The sequence below is a fragment of the Lates calcarifer genome, linkage group LG13 (assembly GCF_001640805.2).
Source record: "Lates calcarifer isolate ASB-BC8 linkage group LG13, TLL_Latcal_v3, whole genome shotgun sequence".
Taxonomy (NCBI): Eukaryota; Metazoa; Chordata; class Actinopteri; family Centropomidae; genus Lates; species Lates calcarifer.
In genome coordinates, this window is record NC_066845.1 from 22,488,257 (window position 1) to 22,507,864 (window position 19,608).

Genomic DNA, 19,608 nt, shown 5'->3' on the forward strand with positions numbered 1-19,608 from the left:
ACCCCGATATGATGCAAGTACAGACTGCATTTAAGGAGGTAGTTCAATCGCCAGATTTCAATTTTTAGTGATATAAAAAATATATCAATAGTTCAGCTGAACATTAACGGAGCACTTGGATGCGCTTTAGTTTAGCACTGCACTTTTACGCCTTTATTTTGAAAGGTAATTCGTCTGTGTTCTAGGTAACTCTGGCTTACTTCACACACGCACTGAGTGCAAGTATCCCGGATTTGAATTGGTGGATGGTGGTGCTTTTCGGCCAATCACTGAACATTTCATTGGGCAGTCAGACGCTTCACTTGCACTAGTCCAACAGTGTGTTCAAGGTGAGAGGAGACGAATTTTGTAGCATTTTAGAAACACATGGGCAGTTTGAAGCCGTTTAAAATGTAAACGATATCGACTGTTTAAATCCAGAATTAGCTTACCAGCAGCTGATGCAACATTAACTGGCTCGCAAGTTATAGCTAGCTAGCTAGCACATGATATAACGTAGGTAACCGTAGTTAGAAATGTAACACAGGTTTTCCTTGCCTTAACTCATATCCACTCTATAAGGAACAATGTGATTATATCAAGTAATGTACCTTTGAACACTTCAGTAAGCGATAACAACTGACTGATGTAATCAGTCGACACAATACAGCTGATGTGTTGTGGGAAAGTTGGGATATATTCAGTCGTTGTACTTCATGCTGTCTGCTTTGGAAAACACATGGAAAACAATCGTTTCTCTTCTCCGCAGGCTTTCTCGGTTCAGGAAGGAGAAAACGCTGTGGCAGCATGGGTGTGTTATCCACTCTGATGAGGGGCCTGGTAAGAGGAGCGGACAGAATGGCAGAGTTCACTAGCAAGCGTGGATCAAGAACTCATAATAAAGGCAGGGGTTCAAGGCCCACTGGACTGAGGCTCTCCAGCAGAAAGTTTCTAACCATCAGAGCCATGATTCCTGAGTTTGTGGTGCCTAATTTAGAGCGATTCAAACTGAAACCTTACGTCTCATATCGCTGCCCCAAAGGAACAGAGCCTCCACTCACTGTGCAGAGTGTGTTTGCTGAGGTGGTGGCCCCTCATATCAGGAAAGACTTTGAAGACGGCTCTTTCAGCAAACAGCAGTTGGAGAAATACGGATTTGAGCCCACACAGGAAGGAAAGCTCTTCAAGTTGTACCCCAAGAACTATGTGCGTTAAAGATTGTTTCAGTGTCATGTATTTTACAAGGAAAGGCACAAACTGCTAATAAATTAGAGACTGAAAGCTGCAGACTAACTGACATGACACTCATCACACCGGGGAAGAAAATCCAATATAAACCTGAGGGGCAGAATTGTTTGGTCATTGTAAACATCAGTTGAACAGTTTGAGCTGATCATCATTTACATGTCAAAACTTAATCAAAGGTTCTCTACTTCAAATGAATGTCTGTTTGTCCAAGTTAAATATTCACAGTGAAACTTTTATGTTCTCAGTGTAATTTTATTGTTCAGGAACTAAAATGAACTTAACCAGCAATAAAACGGACATCCTATCCATTTGCATTTACTACAGTACTGAAGCTTCCGAAATCATCACATGGTGATGATCACCATCTCAGATTTCTGTAGTACAGACTGGCATAACTCAGAACAAATGCAAAAAGGGGTTCTCTAGAGGAGGTTCATTACAAGGGAGTCTTGAAACCAGCCACCATCCAGTTAGTCTGTGCTAAAATAAACCCTGTCAAAACATTTAACTGAATCCATCCAGTCATTGGAAACATTCACACACTGCAAGGGTCCCTAAGTCATGTGTTAAACTTGAAGCTAGTCCTCAAGCAAGGTGTTTTTAATGAAAACAAAATCACAAAATTGTTTTTAAAAAAAGGCTATGATAAAGTGAGGAGTTGTGATGAATGGTTGTACTGATATTGCAGCTGAAGGATATTCTGTATACACAGACTATACACAAATTATGTTCAAGTGTAAGTTTATAAAAATCAGTATAATTATGAAAATACAGAGTTTTGTTAATTGCACATTCTGTGATTTTCCAAAATGCAGGGGACTTTGTGTCCATGTCATAGCTGGGCTGTACACGCAGTGGTCACTTTTTAGGGACACCTGTGGAATTAATACAACAGCTCAGTCATAAATTTTATCTTTACAAAGATAATGTAATAGTAATGAGAAGTATTAATCTCTCTATATGTGTTTATTATTGAGGTTGTAAGTTGCAGCAGTATGAAAAATTACTTTATACAAAGAGTTATCGCTAATGTTTAGTCCACTCCATTTATCAACATGAAGGGAAGAATTTTAGAAGCACATTTTCAATATAACACAATCCAGTACAACACCACTATTACTACGACCTCACTAATAAGGATATAGCTTAATCAACATCAAACAGAAAGGTTATACAAAAACTGTCCATTTTAAGCCTGATAAAGGTAAAATATGTGGCAGCACTGTTGTACTGGATTGTTCAGGCATACCCAATAAAGTGGCCTGGGAGTAAATATTCTGCTTTACTTTGGTTCATTTTGTTATTTGACAGATGTTTCTATTGTGTCATCTCAGCCAATGCTCCAGCATGGTCAACACTGCTCTGATTCCTGGTGAGCCTCATCTGGAGTCCAGTCCCAGCGCCACACATGGAGCATATGGTCATAGAATGAGCAGCTTGCGAGCAGGCAGGACAACGAGGGGACATCACAATCAGGACTGAGGGCAGGGTCTGCAGTGGGGGTGGTCGACACTGTTGCAATGCCCTCTGGGATGTATCGCCCAACATCATCCTCCAGGGAAGTGTCAAAGCTGGCAGTAGGAGACTCATACTGAATCCTTAAGTGTCCTCTGCTCTCTGTGGGACTTTCCATTGGTTCTGCAGCAGGAGAGGAGCAGGGAGCAGGTTTCTCCAGGGACAGCCGGGACCAGTCAGCTCCATATGCTAGGGAGTTGTGGAGGATGTAGGAAGCTACAACAGGACAAGCTCCTCCTCTGCCCTCTGGACAATGACGAGGAAACAACATGGTTACAGAAATCTGGCAATAACTATGTTTTAGCAGAAACATAATGTTCAGACCACCAGTTTTTCAACAGTTGCACATTTTTGTTCTTCAGGCTCTGTACTTTATCACATAAAAAAATAATAATGAATACTACAATCAAGTCTGTTTTGAGTAGATTTATGTCAATACAGAAAGATGTGTATGTGTAAAACATGGCCCCTTTAACTCACAATACCCAAATTGTAGAGGTTCAAAAGTACTTAGACTGATACACATGAAGTCAAATAAAATCATTATAATTAGTATGTAGTAGAAAATCCTTTGCGGTCAATTACTGCCTTAAGCATTTGACCTATAGACATCATCACTGCAGCCACTTTCAGCTCTTCCTTCTCCATAGTTTCTATGGAGAAAAGGTAGAATATCCTCAGTCATCCACAGCAGTTGTGGTCCTGTTTGAGCCTAATTATTATCTTCTTCACATGCATGGTTTACCTCTTTACTCCTCGTACTGACAAGACAACTCCACCTCAGTATAACTGCAACTCTCAACTCTCATTCAACTCCAAGCCATGTACTCTGTAGATCAACAAACACAGCTGCCCAAGAAACATTTCACAGCCAATTACTTTTTAACCCTTGCAATTTGGTTACTATGTGTTAAAAGGACTATATATATCCCACAGCCCTTTCTATATTGATGTAAACTTACTCCAATAAAGCTGCAACACTGGCACTTTTATTTCACACTAAATGTGCTCAACCACAGAGGTGAACAACAGAGCCCAAAGAACAAAACAATATGCTACCTGTGTGATTTCTGGACTTCTCTTTGCTAAGAAGAAAGAGCGAGGAGAGGTAAATTAATCAGTGAGATTTTACAGCCTTGGAGCTGAGTGAAATTGTGTTTTTTGCCAGTCTGGGTGTCAAAAGTCAGTCACTTGCATAGGCAGTGACATGCTCACAATGTAGAGTCCAGTTGTCATTAAGGAAAGCAGCTTTACTAAAGCAGCAAGGTAACATGGACAAAATACAGTAGATAACAGTAAAAAGAGGCTTGACATTTGATTGTATCCATTTCAAATGTGTTAGCATTGGCCCTAATAAAAAAAACCTTAGTTTATCTTAGTATATCTCAAGCAGGTAGTAATCACTGCCTTTTTGTTGAGTTAGCCAAAATTTTGGAGTGATGATGGATAAAGTTCCAACAGTTGCGTTCTCCAACAATAAAGAAAAAATCTTGCTTTGCGTTAAAGGCACAAGATTTACATGCTTACTCTGTGAGTTTCAAAGTCCATATTAATAAATCCAGAGAAAGTATTTCCTTGTCCATCTCCCCTTCATACTAACCTAGGGCCTGCTGGCAATGAAGGATATGGAAGTCATTGTGCATGCAGGCTGCCAGCAGCAGGTGTTGATGGGCTGGATGCCATTTCAGCCTCCATACCCCACCACCCATGGCACTCTCACTGAGAGGCTGCTGCATGTTCCTGCCATCCCACAGCAAAACCTGCTCATCATAGCTGCACAAAGAGAAGACAGCAACACAAGACTTATAATCCCATGCCTGACAGAACGAGTCAGCATACAATTTAGGAAAAGAGGACCTAAAACAACAGATGCATTTTCAAAACTGATGCCAAGTTTCCATACACAGGCCATTGGGATATTTACCTGCCTGTCGCTAGGATGTGTTCCCGATGCGGGTTGCTGTGAATACTGCACACACCCATTGAGTGCCTTCAAGAAAACAGGAGAGAAATTGTCACTGTACCTTGCCTAAGTGACCAGTCCAAATGAATGCATCACTACTCACCTTTTACTGGTAAAGGTGGGGCAGGAGGGACCAACCCGGAGATCCCAGCCTTTAAGTTTGCAGTCATCACCACCTGGTGAGTAAAGACAGACATGATATTGAAACCACTGACAGATGAAGTAAATAACATTGATCATCTTGTTACAATACAATGTTCTGTTGGGAAACGTTGGGCCCTGGCATTCCTCTGGATGTTACTTCACATTTCACACCCACCTAAACAATATTGCACACCCAACATTTCAACAGCAATCCCCAACAGGACAATGCATCCACCATGATCAATGTTATTCACTTAACCTGTCAGTGGTTTTAATGTTGTGGCTGATTAGTGTACATGCAGGCATGCAAAAATAATCTACTTGAGCTCAGAAACTAGTTATGGAAGACCTATAAACTGTGACTGTTATGTCACCCCAACAGAAATACTGTATATTTACACTGATGTGAAGGGTTTGAGCAATATGAGGTGATTTATTTATGGGGCGATGAGGAGAAAATGGTACCATTGTCCATAACAAAGGCACAAAATTATATTTAGGTATTAATTTATCTGGCAAAATAAATCATGTACATCATCCAGGTATGAAATGCATGACGCGGCACATTTGCAGTGTTGTGAGAAAGAACAAATAAACATAAATCAATCAGATGATTGCTTTTATTTTATTTCCATTTCTGATGTAAGAGCTCATTATTCTTACATTTACACTTCTCCTGTTTTGTTGATGCAGTTTGAGATTAATGAGTAAATGCTTCTGATTTATCATAAAAAGAGTCATTTTGTAGTGTCTACTGTCATAGTGTATATGTGTAAATAGTGCTTTTCACATTTTTGGGGGTGAAAATGTGAAAAAAGTGAAGGGGTCTGAATACTGTAACAACAACAATAATATTGACTATTCTTTTGTTACTGAAAGGATACATGTATAAATAATTCATAACGCCCTTTCCACATTTTTGAGTTTATATCCACATTGTATTCACGCAATTTTCTGTTGATTTCCTCTAAAACTGAGGGGACCAATCTGCTGATCCCACACCTGCTTTCACACTCCATCAAGGCAGGCACATCCTGTCATGACTCCATTTCAGCTACAATGGATGAGGAAAAACATTCCTGATTTCATTTTTTATTTTTTCCTGTGTGAGAGTATCAGACAGCTCTGAAGGGTCTTGCTAATAGAACACAACTAAGGCTACAAGGTGCTCTGGCTGTGAATACTGGGTTGCAATCAGCACATAAGACCACTGACTGACACTAAGCTTCCAGAAATTGGGTATATCTGTTTACGCTATTTTATGCCCACATGTTTAATACATTATACAAATGTCATACATCTAATATTCTAGTATGGAGTGCTGTGATTGTTACGTATAACTTTGCAAGTTTTATAAGGGCTATAAAATTAGTTACTTTGGTAGACCACACAATGAGATAAATACACATACACAGTAAGTAAATCTATATAGGCTGACAGACACAATAGGTGGAGGAGGTAATGGACTGTAATTTTAATGGGGTGTTACCAGAGTAAACCAGCTGTGTATCCCAGTATGAGAAGGCTGAGATCCAGGCCTCAAAACTGTGGGCCTTCCACTGTGACAGAGCTGTCAAAGTGCCTTCAGCCAAAGAGAGCACACTGACACAGCCTGCAGAGTCACTGCACACCACCCGCACATCACTGCTGCTGACACAAACAGGGCATACTTGACAGTGACTTTTGTACAATTTGACATACATTTGATACTACTGAATGGAAAAATATAGGAGTAGTTGTTCTGGCTTTGGACTATGCAGAGTAATTCACCTGTCCATTCTTCCGGTGGACCAGTCTAATGACAGAGCCAGCCGCTCTGATCCCACAGCCAAACTGCTCAGAGTCTGCAGACTGCAGCTGCCTTCCTACTGGATACACACATTTATGAGTGCATACTACCACAACAGTCACACAAAGTCTGACACACTCATTCTACACTTTCAGATTTATGGCCAAACCTCATGATTTTAACAATTAACAATATATTAAGCATCTCACTGGCCAGCAATGATATTATGTTCATAAGTAACATCCAATAATATGTTATGTGTCACTCTCTTCCTCTGTACAAAGACAAACTGGATATATCTGGTAGAATGCAATTTAAACTTGGTACAACAACTCTCTAACTATGTGAAGCTGATAATGTTCTTGACATTGTGTGAGGAGCTGATTCAAGTCTTCTTGGACAACTTTATGTTGGAGGATGTCCTTTGTCCTTTAAAACAAACTCCTCAGTGCCCACAATGTAATGCAGCCAAGTACCAACCACAAACTACAGCCTGCAAAACATTTTTTGGAAATTAGTTTAATCAACACTAGGGTTAAAACGATTAGTCGACATAATCAACATCATCTTTTAGTGTCTACGCGTCACCATGTTCACTTGTTACTGCAACGCACTACAGGGGGCGACTCCCAAGAAAAGCAAAGAAAAAAATTTTAAAAATCAAAAGATCATTTATGTTTGCGTTTCTTTCCCCACTTCCTGTTGCTCGTGTGTCTCTGTGTGTGTCCGCACACAGGAGCAGAAGAGCTGCAGAGGAGACGGACAACTTGACACGTTAAGAGCAAGAAAAGCTCCTACAAATGATGTAAGTCTCTGCAGAATCATAGATGGACAGACGTTGATCCCAGACATCGGAAATGTCAGATCAAAACAACAACTTTTTTTTTTCTTTTTTATACACGCTATCTGCTCGCAGTGGCTGTGCTGGCAGGGAGAGGCTAGCTCTAGTCCTCTCCTCCAACATCCATATGTAACCTTATGGTTGTATGCCTCCAGCAAACAGTCCAGTTGCAGTTAATTAGCATGTTAATTCTTACGTTATGGCCAAAGCCTGTTTTGTGAGGTCATAGTGACCTTGACCTTTGACCAACCAAATTCTAACCAGTTGACCCTCAAGTACAAGTGAATGTTTGTGCCAGATGCAATGAAATTAGCCCCAGGCATTCCTCATACGTCATTTTCATAAGTAATTAGGTCATAATGACCTTTGACCACCAAAAGTTGTCAACCCATCTCCTCTGCGGCTCTTCAAACAGGAAGCGAGGAGAGAAATGTGAATGTAAATGATCTTTTAATTTTTAAAACATTTTTTCTGGGGTCGGGGCCCGCCCTGCCAAAACAATGGTAGGGGAGACACTGAAATGTCTGAAAATATAAGATGTAAGTGGCTGTGGTTCTTGATGATATCACATTTCTCACCTGACTGTCTGACAGTGTATATAGCTGAAGCTCCCCTGTGGCAGCTGCTATTCCCAGCACTGCCTTCCCTGACACCAGCACATGGCACCTGAGAATATGTGGAAGAATCAGTAAGAAGGAAACAAACAGTGTCAACAATAGTCACACTCGTCAAACCTAATTTCCTACCATTTCAAATCTAAAATGGCTGGTGTGTCCATGCGCTGCAGCTCAGTGAGAGGAGGGCTCAGTGATCCTTCTCGCTGAAAGTCAAAAAGGTACAAACGACCAGTCCGGCTCGGGGAGGCGTCCTCTACCCCTGCCTACAGGAAGTGTAAAAGTGGCAAACATCAGTAAGACACCAGCAAGAGCATGAATGACTGGAAGGCCTTTATAATCTGATTAAACACAAATCAATTTAGGGATATGCAACAAGTAAGCAGAATACAAAACAGTGAAGGTCCAGATTTTGACACAAGGCCTTAAGAAAAGGTTTTTTAATGTCAGTTGATATTGTGCTGTAATGATGCATTATCCCAAACAAAGTCACTATCAAAATTCCACATACTCAGCCAGCTAGTTATTAGAATAATAGAACCAAACCAATGAAGCCGCACTGCACTTGTGGACATAAACAACTGCTAAAAGGTCTCAAGTCAAGTCAACCAATTAATTACAGTATAGATGGAAACTGACTACATATGTTAATTAGTATGAGGTTCTATCCAGGACAGTTGAGATTGTTCTTCATCTCACCCCTTTCTGTAGCTGATATGTCCCGCAGGCCAGGATGTTGTGGCTCGGTGAAACAGGACACCACTCCACCGTGTCAGCACTCTGCTCCGTGTCAAACACTTGTAGACTGCGGGTCTTCGACTTCCAAGCCATGACCGCCTGCTCTGCATAACATTACTATGAAGGTGCAGTAGCTAAAAACAAAATGAATACGTCTCAGCTGAGACGTATTAAGTTTTAAGTTTATAAATTGCACATTAATCCCTACGCAGTGTTATCTACCTCGTTTCAATTAGGCTAACAGGGCTAACTAAATCTGTTTGGTAGCTAGCAAGCTAAATGAAGTCACAGCACTCTCACGAGGCGGAAACTGTCAACAGTGAACATTTCACATAGTGAACAGATATTCAGTGGGTGAATGGAACGTGCTAAGTAACTGATTATAACGGAGTATATACAGAGCTAATCATGATCAACAACACTCACGTGTAACTGAGCCCGGTAGAGTTCTGAAAGCTTAGGAGTAGTGACGTCATGTCACGTGACCAACCAGCGTCATGAACAAGCGGGCGGTGTTTGCTGTTTGCCCGTGGATGTATTATACAACCTGGGCTACGGTCGAGAAGTCAAAAATCTCCTCTCTTAACCACTTTCTCTTGACCTTGATGGAAAACGTCACGAGGTCAAGGAAAAATTTGAAGGAGAATTCATCAAGACTTCGAAAAGGGCAACCTCTATTAAGAGAATCTGATTGCACTTCATAGACTGCTGTGCTTCCTCTAGGCTTTTTTAGAGAACCAACTTTATTTATAATACATGGAGTGCGGTGACGAACTCATTGTTGTAGACTACAATTCGAGTAAGGTTTCTTGTCTAACACAGAATCACACCTCTTAAAGAAAGGATGTTCTAAAATGTTTAACACATGGAACATTTAACCATCAGTTACTTACAGAAGTAACAACATAATCTATTATTATTATTATTTTGATTATATTATTATTGAAAATAAAGTAAAAAACAGAACAAACAGGATTTAAATATTGAAATAATTTAATGTGAAAGGAATACACAAGCACAGAAAGTTGAGCCATTAAAATGATTGAATAAAAGTAAGGAACTGAGTGAGGGTCCAGAGTAAATTATATAGAGAAACAGAGAGTTTCCTGTCATGGGTAATTTTTACATTTTTATACATTTATTAATAGATACATTTCTTCTTCTGAACTCATTCCACAATGCTGAAGCAGGACCTACGAAGCCTCCACCTGAACTTCCTAGAGATACTGATCATCCCGTCCACCATTGCCCTGTTATCCCAGGACAGTTAAATAAGTAAAGTAAAACAGTATTTAAACCCACTGCCAGGGATAGTAATGCTACAGTTAAAACATTATTATTCTTCTAATCATTATTTTTCATTTGGCTGTTTTTCTGACCTGACTGCAGGGTTTGTATTTTATAACATGTTATATTCCACACATAAATAGGCCAGGGAAGATTTATTTGTGTACAGATCACATTTTTGTTCTTTGGCTTTAGATGCATGTGTCTTAGTTTTTAATTATGTTTTCACAGTACTGTTCACTCCACTGGTCTCCACTAGTCCCCACATTAGCATAGCTATCCTCTATCAGCAATTCTGTATAGTATACAGTATGCTATATGTTCATTAGCATTCATTACCATTTAAAAAATTTTTAAATCCTTTTAAATTTAATTTTTGTTTTTCAAATCAAATATCTGGGGCATTTATGTAGTTCATAAAAATACCAGGGTTCTGTGACAGCTGCATTTGTGGACAGTGAAATACAGCAGTGTAGTGGAAATATTGTACAAGTGTTTAACTGTTTTTGTAATATAGAGTCACACCATGCAGCTTAATGATGTTATGAGTGCAAACTAATTACAGTTACCAAATACAAGTTGGTATTTAAGAGTCCATCCATCCATTATCCTTGCTTATCTGTTAAGGGTCATGGGGGGGGGGCCTATCCCAGCTGACACTGGCCGAGAGGCAGGGTACACCCTGTACGGATCGCCAGTACATCTACAGGTAATTTAGTTACCAGTCAACCTATGCATGTCTTTGGACTGTGGGAGGAACCTTCTTGCTGTGAGGCGACAGTGCTAACCACTGCACCACCGCGCCCCAGTTCTTAACAGTGTTGTAAAATAAATAAATGGATGGATAGTATTAAGTTTTTTGTATTTAATATATCCACTCCACTCACAGCAAGCTCCAATCCTGAAAGTAGCTTATAACACTGGAGAACAGTGAAAACAGTGTAAGTAATAAATTATGTAATAATATAATAATGTAATAAACTATAGCACTGCACAACTTAAGCAAAAGATATATCATATGAATATGCTTTTAAATGTAAAAACGTAACAAAGCCCTAAGAGCTTTTTGGTCAAGGTGTAGTCATATGGGATGTCTCATAGGATCCATTTCTCATTTAAAAACATGAAAAAAAAATGCATTGATTATAGACTGTAACAAAGCTCCCAACCGGATGATGACTTGTTTTCCTCATAGCATCACAAATAAATTTAAATAAACGCTCAACACAAATTACTCACAATGTTAATGATTTCAGCATTTAATACCATCTTATTTTTTGGAACATTATTTGGTTGCTGTCACTGTTTGTATAAATACATCCATGGTTTAAAGCAGCGTCTTTTTAAACCATGATTATTTATTAAGCTTGAGAAATAAAAAAAAATAACACTGAAGAACATTTAGGACAAATAAACAGATAGAAAAACAGAGTGAATAAGTTAGACTTGACTAAGAGACTAACAGAGTGTGTGAGCGTGTGTTCACTGACTTATATAAAGTCCCACTCAAAGTCCATTCATTTCTTTAGTAGACTGGAGACATGAGGGTTGACTGATGAGTTAGTTGTGAGCACAGTACCAGCTGAAGGATGTAAACATCTAACCTTTGAATGAATTCCAGTGAACATGCAGTGTCATCTTGGTAGTGAAGACGAAGGTGAAGTGAGCAGAAGAGACAGCAGTGACTGGACGTCGTCCTGAATGATGCACCCCTCAGTGCTGATGATTCAGCGGTGAAAACAGCTTCCTGGTGTTTCACCTGAACAACGACCCCTCCTTTTAAAATGTAATGTATTTTTAATGTTATATGAATTGTGGACTGTTCTGAATGGTTGAGTGCTACATGCATTATGTGTGTGGTGTAATGTAGACAAAACAAAAAACATAACTTAAATTTGCCAGAAGGATCAACCTCTCCAGGGTCTCAGAGAAGTGAATCATCCATAGTTGGATGATGACAGCAGGGTTACGACTCAGTGACAGGACTCCCAGACACCTGTGGTGGTGTGTTGGTTCTTGAAGAACTCCATGTTGGCCCCTCCGTGCTCCTCCATAGTTAGCTCAAGTCCACGCAGCACTTTATCACTTTAAGTTAGAAATAAAAGTGAGTCAGAGAATCACACTCTTCACTACAAAGTCAACATGGCATGTTAGGTGCATTGTGGGGTATAGATTTAATCGAGGCTCCTTCATACACTCCTTGTGATGTCTGCTAAGATGTGATTTCAAACCTTCAGATTTTTGGAAGTTCTTACTGTGGTCAAGGATGCAAGACATAAATACTAAGTTAGGAGTGTTTTACATAGGCCACTATAGTGCTAGACTGATGTCCCCAGATGTGACATGGAAACAGAACATGTGAACAGAGGTGGTTCTATCACAGAAGCTTTACCAGCTTCTCCAGCTCTAACTGACATTTGCATTCTGTGCTAGGCTAAATAACTTCAGACCACAGGCCAGCTACAGCTGAACAGTATTATATTAACAAACCATTTAACTAATGTTAGCTAACAAGCTCTCTGTTAGTTCAGGTGCCACACCAACGGTAAAAAAAAACTGTTTACATAAAACGAGTTGATGAATTTGCAGATGAAGATGGTTGAAAAATCATCCATTAAAAATGTGGGCCAACGTTTTCTTTGTCTTACTGTAAAAAATACAGTAAAAATAATACTGTAGTACTGTGAAATCAACTTTACCAATTAAAAATAAATACTGCATTTACAGATGACAGGATTATACTGTTGAAATTTTCAAGTAAATTTACAGCAATTTATTACAGTGTACTTACTATATACAGTGTATGATAGTTACCTACAGAAGCTTGAGAATAAGATTGATGTAACTTGTAATTTTTGTGGTGAACACAGTGAAACGCTGCTACATCAATTCATCAACTGTAGAGTAAATGTCCCGCTTTATTGCTGATTGTGTTTGCCCTGAATCTACCCTAATTTTACCTTACTTTGTTTTTATTATTATTATTATTATAACAGGTATCTCAGCCTTCAAATGTCTGTGATTAATTTGATTTATAATTTCAACCAAATTTTATATTAATGAATTCAGATTCTTAAACAAAAAGCAAAACTTTTTAGAGCTAGCTATAAACCTCAACACATTTCCCCTGTATCTGAATTATCTTTTATTATTAATCTTTAGTTAATTATTATCTATACATCCATACACTATTTATGCTGATTATTCTGTAAGGGTATTATTATATTATATATTTTTAGTAAATATTGAGACTATTTGGACTGATTATACTGTGTACTGAACACCTGATGTTTACTTATTCAATAAAGTTCTTTTCAAAAAAAGAAATGTAGAGGGAGATAAATTTTTATTTAGCTACTTATTCAACCGTCAAACTACATGTGAGCACCACCCATGTACAACCCAAATCCCCACCCCACCCCTGCTGCTGTAAACATCAGTACACACAAATAATTTCATAAACACATTTTCAGCATGTAGGCCCCTATTCTACATCCCTCCCTCTCCGTGAGATGGAATAGAATTATCTTTCAAATACTATTTTGAACTGTTGTTAATTCTAATTTGAGGTTATGTGATAAATATTCAAACATTTTGCTTTTAAATAAATATAATATTAATAATGTATTTAAACCTTACACACTTTCACCGCTGTTTGTCTGTTCTAGACTTCCTGTCTGAACTACATCTTGTCTAAATATGAGGGGGCTTCAAAAAAGATTTTGATCTCAATGGACCTGTACGTTCTTGTACTAATGTGTTATAACATGTTTTAACATGAACCCTTAAATCATAACTTAAACCATTTTTTCCAACTGTCCTTTTTCCACGAACTTTTTGAAGCCCCCTCGTATAAGCAGTGAGTCATACACATGCATCTTCTGCTTTTATTTTGGTTTGTTCCTCGCTGCACTTTCTCAGTCATAGATTTTCCATGTTGCTAATGTTGAAATGAGGAAGTGAGAAGGGCTGCTGAAAGCCCCGTGAAGAGCTGCGCAGTTCATAGCACTATGAAAAGGGGAAGTGTAAGCAGCAGCAGAGTTTGCAAGGCACAAGTCTGAAAACAGAGACGAACAGATTCTTCTTCCGAGCAGGTAAGACCTAAACTATTGACGCTGAACTTTCAGAATTTTTTGTGTATTGTAAAGTTTGTTCATTGTTACAAAAATTCTTCTTTATTATGTAAAAAAGTGTTGACAGTATCTCCAGAGAATACATTTATAAACAACCCCAAAAAGGCTGAAAAACGACGTGATCGGTCATCTGAGTATGAACTATATATATATATATATGTAGTATGGCAGCTGTAGTTAGTTACTTTACAAACTTAAATAACATTTACACGTAAAATTATACGCAGTTCTGACATCTGTTGTTATTCATCTTTATTACAGCAAAGATCAGTTATAAGTCGATACATAATTTGATGTGCTTGGACATATTTAACGTCTTAAACATATATCATACAGTGTTTAGTGAAGGGGATTTGTTTCTGTACCTAAAAGTACTCATTTTATATTTTGGGCAGGTTTGGGCACACGTCAACCATAATTTATTCTGTATTATGTGGTGCTGAATAAACATAAATGTATTTGAAACGTCATTTCTGCTTGAAAAGGCCTTTCTGCTGAGATGAAACACAGGAAGTGCGATTTGTTAGCGTCACTTTCCTGCAGTGTGAGAATGACGTTTTGACAACTTTCAGGCGAAGGCACATACACAAATGCCTAAATGATACACTGCTCACTTAACATTGGCTTCTCCTGTTCATATAGATGAAATATGACAACATGTTTGTTTGTTGTTGCAGGTCTGATCAGAGGTGTTACATTATGGCTCAAGGCTGCCTCAAGTGTTTAAAGTACACCATGTGTATCGCCAATTTCCTTTGTTTTGTGAGTATAATCATCCAACAGGTTGTTTTGAAATTGTCAGGGGGTAAATGGTAAATGGACTTGTACTTTTCTAGTCTGACTGACCACTCAAAGCGCTTTACACTACATGTCACCTTCACTCATTCACACACACATTCATACAGCACAAATTCTATACATGTACATGTAAGTGCTCTCTTTTATTGAGTGTGTGAACACTAGCAAAGCCTCAGAAAAGACTGAAGTAATACCTAAAAGGGCTGGATATATGGTTTAAACGTCCAGATTCTGCCACTATATGTGGTAATGGTACAAATTCAAATATGACAGAACCTACTGAAAAAGTCAGTGGTGGAGGAAGCTTTTAGATTTTGTATCTTGAATGTACTTTAAGTATCAAACATAACAGTATTCATTATGAAGAACAACTAATTCTGTCAGTGTTATATTATTGTCTACATGTTATATAATTGAATTAATATTGTAATGCATTCATGTGTAGATTGTTATAACTTGTTAACTTAAACTTACTATACTGCTGTGTAGATTAACCTATTGCAAAGCGTCCTATTTTATACACTTATGTTTTGTTAATGACTTCTTTTGCAAAATAACTATAGCTATCTATATCTATATCTGTGAGGTAGAAGTACTTGATTAAATGTGTTATTAGACCACCAATGAAAAAAAAAAAGCCCTTGAGCAAGGCACTAATTACTCCAGTGGTGCTGCTCAGTGAAGACACTGTTGAATGAATGTTTCTGCAATTATGTAATCAGGTAATTAAGGTGTATGAACCTAACTGTGGAGTACATTCTCTCCTGTCAGATGTGTGGTGTGGCAGTACTGGGCTTTGGTGTGTTCATGATGGTGAATGTCAGGGTGGAGGCACTCACTCCTACCTTGGCCAGTTTCAGTGTGGCCAACATGCTGCTGATCAGCGGCATTATAATCACCTGTGTGTCCTTCCTGGGATTCCTGGGTGCTCTGAAGGAGAACCGCTGTCTCCTCCTGACGGTACAACACACACAGCACCCCTGAGTGACAACAGCAAGCAAAGTGGATTTAACATATAGACTTGAATAGACCATATATGAGGTTTAATTAAGTGGTGTAAGAGACAATACACCCCCAAAAAAAAATCTATTTAAACACTCCCTGCTGTTTCATAAGCATTTGTAATTTTCCTCACACATTGGTTATAGTCACAAATAATTTTACCACCACTATACCAGGGTGTTTAAAAAAAAAAAAAACTGTTTGAGCCTTGCTTCAAAATCCTGTGTGAATTGAAACCAGAAGACAGAAATATTTGACACATTACAACACACTTCACATATGTTGATAAAACATGATTAATTCCTTAACAGATAATTTAGGTTTATTATAACTTGGGTCATATTTTCACAGTTTTACCATATTTTCTATCCTGACTCACAACAGTCAGATGGTCAGACATGTTGTAAACAAAGCAACAGTTAAGCCAGGGGATCTAAACCACTTTATTCAAGTGAGTGCTCCTGAAATATCAGGAACAATCTCTCATTGCACAGGAAACCTCAGCCCTCTTGTGACCTTGTATGTTACTCTGTGATAACCATAACATTTTGTAAACATTCATAGCTCCCAGAAGATGAATATGATTACAAACTAGGCTTAGCCATGCTTTTACAAACAAACAGAGCTTAAGTTAGTTTACTCTGAACAAGCTAATGTTGTATATCTTAGCAACATTTTTAAAGTAACTTAATTAATACTAAGTGATAATTACTAAGAAGAAAATAAGACCCAAGCTGCAATAAATCTGAATTTTCCTTTAATTTTTGTCAATATAATGTGGTGCAGTCATATATTTTGATGCATCTGAAAGAGTACAAATACATAGACTGTTGAAATATAATCTGTTGACAGTTTTTCCTGCTGCTGTTCTTCCTGATGTTGGTGGAGCTCACTGCAGCATGTTTGCTACTCATGTTCGAGGGAGAGGTAGAGTTACATCCATCAGTACTCACACTGTGTGTTATGCTTATAAAATAAACACATACAGGCTATGTGTAATTTCACTACTGATAATCTTTAGATTGCTACACTGGTGAAAGATGATCTCAACAAAGGTTTGACTAAAGCCAAAAGCGGAAATTCAACTAAGGAGATGAATGACTGGAATCTGATTCAGACCAAGGTAACTGTGTCAGAGCAGAGATATGTTGACAGCTTACATAGAGACACAAATGTGCAAAATTACTGAGAACTACAGTGTGTGATCTCAGTCTGCTGAGATATTCATTATTTTCTCTGAATGATTTGTTTTAGTTTGACTGCTGTGGAGTCGACAATGTGACAGACTGGGGAGACAAAGTGCCTGAGTCTTGCTGCAAGGAAATATGTAACGCCTCTGATCCCAAATACAGGGAAAAGGTAAGTCATAGTCTTATTATTACATGTGACTGTTGGTTGCATTTCATCCCAAATTTATATTCTCTGTTTGCAGGGCTGTTTGGTAAAATTGAAGACCATGTTTGAGGAAAATTTCCTAACTACTGGGATTTCTGTCATCGTCCTCTGCATTATTGAGGTAAACTGATAGTGGAGCTATTAAAAATATTTATGAAATGTAAACATCAAAGTGCTGGGAAAGCAGTTTCTGTTAACTTCTCTATTCAAAATCTAAGCATAAGAACTGTGCTTTGGGATACTGCAAAGTGAACTTCTGGCACAGGAGGTCTGCTGATCAAAAGTGATCTTAGAAAATGAAATGCTCACTTTGATATGCAAGTATTTATAAAAGGCTAGAAAAAATAGAAGCCCAGCGTGGCCATGTTTGGTCATACTCATTTCAGGCACACTTATTTGTGAAAACAACTCAGCTTTCTTTCTTCTTTTTTAGGTCATTGTTTGGTTTCTGGCTGATGGTCTAATCAGTTGTGTTAACAGCATTAGAATGTGGCAAATTTCAGCAGAAAAAGCTCTAATAAATCTGTTCTACATTACTTATCTAGCACCAACTGCACTGCTTAACTTCTAGTGACCATTCTGGAGTATTTAGCTGCACAAGACCCAAACAAGACTCCAAATGAATGCTAATGCTGTTCTGTGTCTGTTGGATGTTTATATAGGCAAATGTTCACTAACAGTTTCACCTTGGCTGTGTCCAAAATCTCTTGTTGATGACTTCACTACTAATCTAATAGACTCAATGGTTTATTGTGATATGAGATACATTTTAATTTTGGAAATGCATTATCATCATTTGTGCAGTGCACCATGACTATGTTTTCTGCATTGTTTATTTGTTAGCATTCTGTTAGCAGAAAGTATTCTACATGCTATGGATTTTTTTATTCCATTGTGGGGATTTCTGAGGCAAATGTAAAAACTGACAAATTTCACACTTTTGAACACTTATATAAATGTCAGTAAATGTAGCATAGCTGATATGTTAATGTTATATTTTCAGCTTGTTGTGTTGCAGCCAAAAAACCTTCCCGAGTTTCAAAGACTTTCAACCGAAACTCTTAAGTCAAAAATCTTTTAATCAACAAATTATTTTGTCATCTTGAAATGACCCTGAGCAACAATTACACACATGGACCTTATAGCTGTTGTTTGACAAACTTTGTGATTCAGAATCCAGAAAAGTGCCACAAATATAGTTTTTGAGATTTTTACATATAATAAAACAACCACAGTATCTGTTCATGTAGAAACAAACACCAGGCAACAAATTTGTCTATCAATTTTAAAACTTAACTTTTCTTTCCTGATACAGGTTTTGGGAATGTGTTTCGCCATGACGCTCTTCTGCCACATCAGTAGATCTGGACTGGGCTACAAGTTATAGACTAGTGATAGTCAAATGGTGTCCTGTGGGCCAAATTAGGTTCTCCAACAAAATATTTGGCTGCCCAATGAAAGTGGAAATTTTATATAGAATATTCAATACATATGTACAATGCTAAAAAAAAAAAAAAAAAATTGACATTTGAGGTTTCATCTCCATTGTGCCTGTAGAACTATGTGAGCCCTCAGTTGAACAGTATTGAAAATACAGGCCCACAGCTAAACCTGATTGATGACCTGTTACAAGCCACTCTTAAACATATACCCTTTATCTTTGTATTATTGAGTTAATCATTGTACACTTTTTGTCCTAGGAAAAGACTAGGAAAGACTTTTGTGATTAGAAATTTATTTTATAATCACAGCACTGACCTCTACAATTTTTTAAACCATGATCACATTTTACTCTAAAAATACTTCATATGTGGCACTGGCTACCTGTTATAATGAGATCAAGCTATGTAAAATGCAATTTCATTATGAGCTGTGTGAAACGAAAGCAGTTTTGTATGGCTTACTTGTTGCCAAGTTTCTCCTTTTATGTCTATACTTTAAAGAGAACAAACCATCTTTTCTGTAAAAACAACTCATTCTTCCACAAACTTTTCAACGGCAACTTTTGGAAATCTGGTAATATACAAATAAAGTGTTGTTTATAGAATTAAAATGGCACTGAATCCTCCATCTTGATTATGTGTTCTCAGATGATCAGCATTTCCTGTCTTTAGCTAGCAGTTCAGTGATCTGTGGTGGAGCCATAAATGTAACCACTTCCT

The 19,608-nt window shown here is 38.0% G+C and overlaps 3 protein-coding genes across 6 annotated transcripts; 2 read left to right on the forward strand and 1 right to left on the reverse strand.

The window, feature by feature from the left end:
- The first annotated feature begins 206 nt into the window (after positions 1-206).
- On the forward strand, positions 207-1,735 carry mrpl41 (mitochondrial ribosomal protein L41). 3 transcript variants are annotated; one of them, XM_018668558.2, is made up of 2 exons: positions 207-329; positions 749-1,735. In XM_018668558.2, the coding sequence occupies exon 2, from the start codon at positions 787-789 to the stop codon at positions 1,192-1,194; it is 408 nt and encodes a 135-aa protein (XP_018524074.1). In that variant the 5' UTR covers positions 207-329; positions 749-786; the 3' UTR covers positions 1,195-1,735. The 3 variants fall into 3 exon arrangements, with proteins under 3 accessions (XP_018524074.1, XP_018524075.1, XP_050930877.1); XM_018668559.2 differs by having other exon boundaries at positions 324-392; XM_051074920.1 differs by lacking the exon at positions 207-329 and adding an exon at positions 472-495.
- Positions 1,736-2,174: 439 nt separating this feature from the next.
- Positions 2,175-9,399, reverse strand: dph7 (diphthamide biosynthesis 7). 2 transcript variants are annotated; one of them, XM_018668556.2, is made up of 10 exons: positions 9,258-9,399; positions 8,793-8,965; positions 8,226-8,359; positions 8,058-8,145; positions 6,620-6,714; positions 6,339-6,496; positions 4,809-4,881; positions 4,667-4,732; positions 4,343-4,515; positions 2,175-2,988 (listed from the first exon to the last, which is right to left on the reverse strand). In XM_018668556.2, the coding sequence occupies exons 2-10, from the start codon at positions 8,922-8,924 to the stop codon at positions 2,579-2,581; spliced, it is 1,329 nt and encodes a 442-aa protein (XP_018524072.1). In that variant the 5' UTR covers positions 8,925-8,965; positions 9,258-9,399; the 3' UTR covers positions 2,175-2,578. The 2 variants fall into 2 exon arrangements, with proteins under 2 accessions (XP_018524072.1, XP_018524073.1); XM_018668557.2 differs by having other exon boundaries at positions 8,793-8,991; positions 9,258-9,342.
- Positions 9,400-14,046: 4,647 nt separating this feature from the next.
- Positions 14,047-19,499, forward strand: zgc:64051 (leukocyte surface antigen CD53). The gene is made up of 8 exons (XM_018668546.2): positions 14,047-14,212; positions 14,929-15,013; positions 15,821-16,009; positions 16,904-16,978; positions 17,073-17,174; positions 17,306-17,410; positions 17,484-17,567; positions 18,762-19,499. The coding sequence occupies exons 2-8, from the start codon at positions 14,951-14,953 to the stop codon at positions 18,831-18,833; spliced, it is 690 nt and encodes a 229-aa protein (XP_018524062.1). The 5' UTR covers positions 14,047-14,212; positions 14,929-14,950; the 3' UTR covers positions 18,834-19,499.
- The last annotated feature ends 109 nt before the right edge of the window (positions 19,500-19,608 follow it).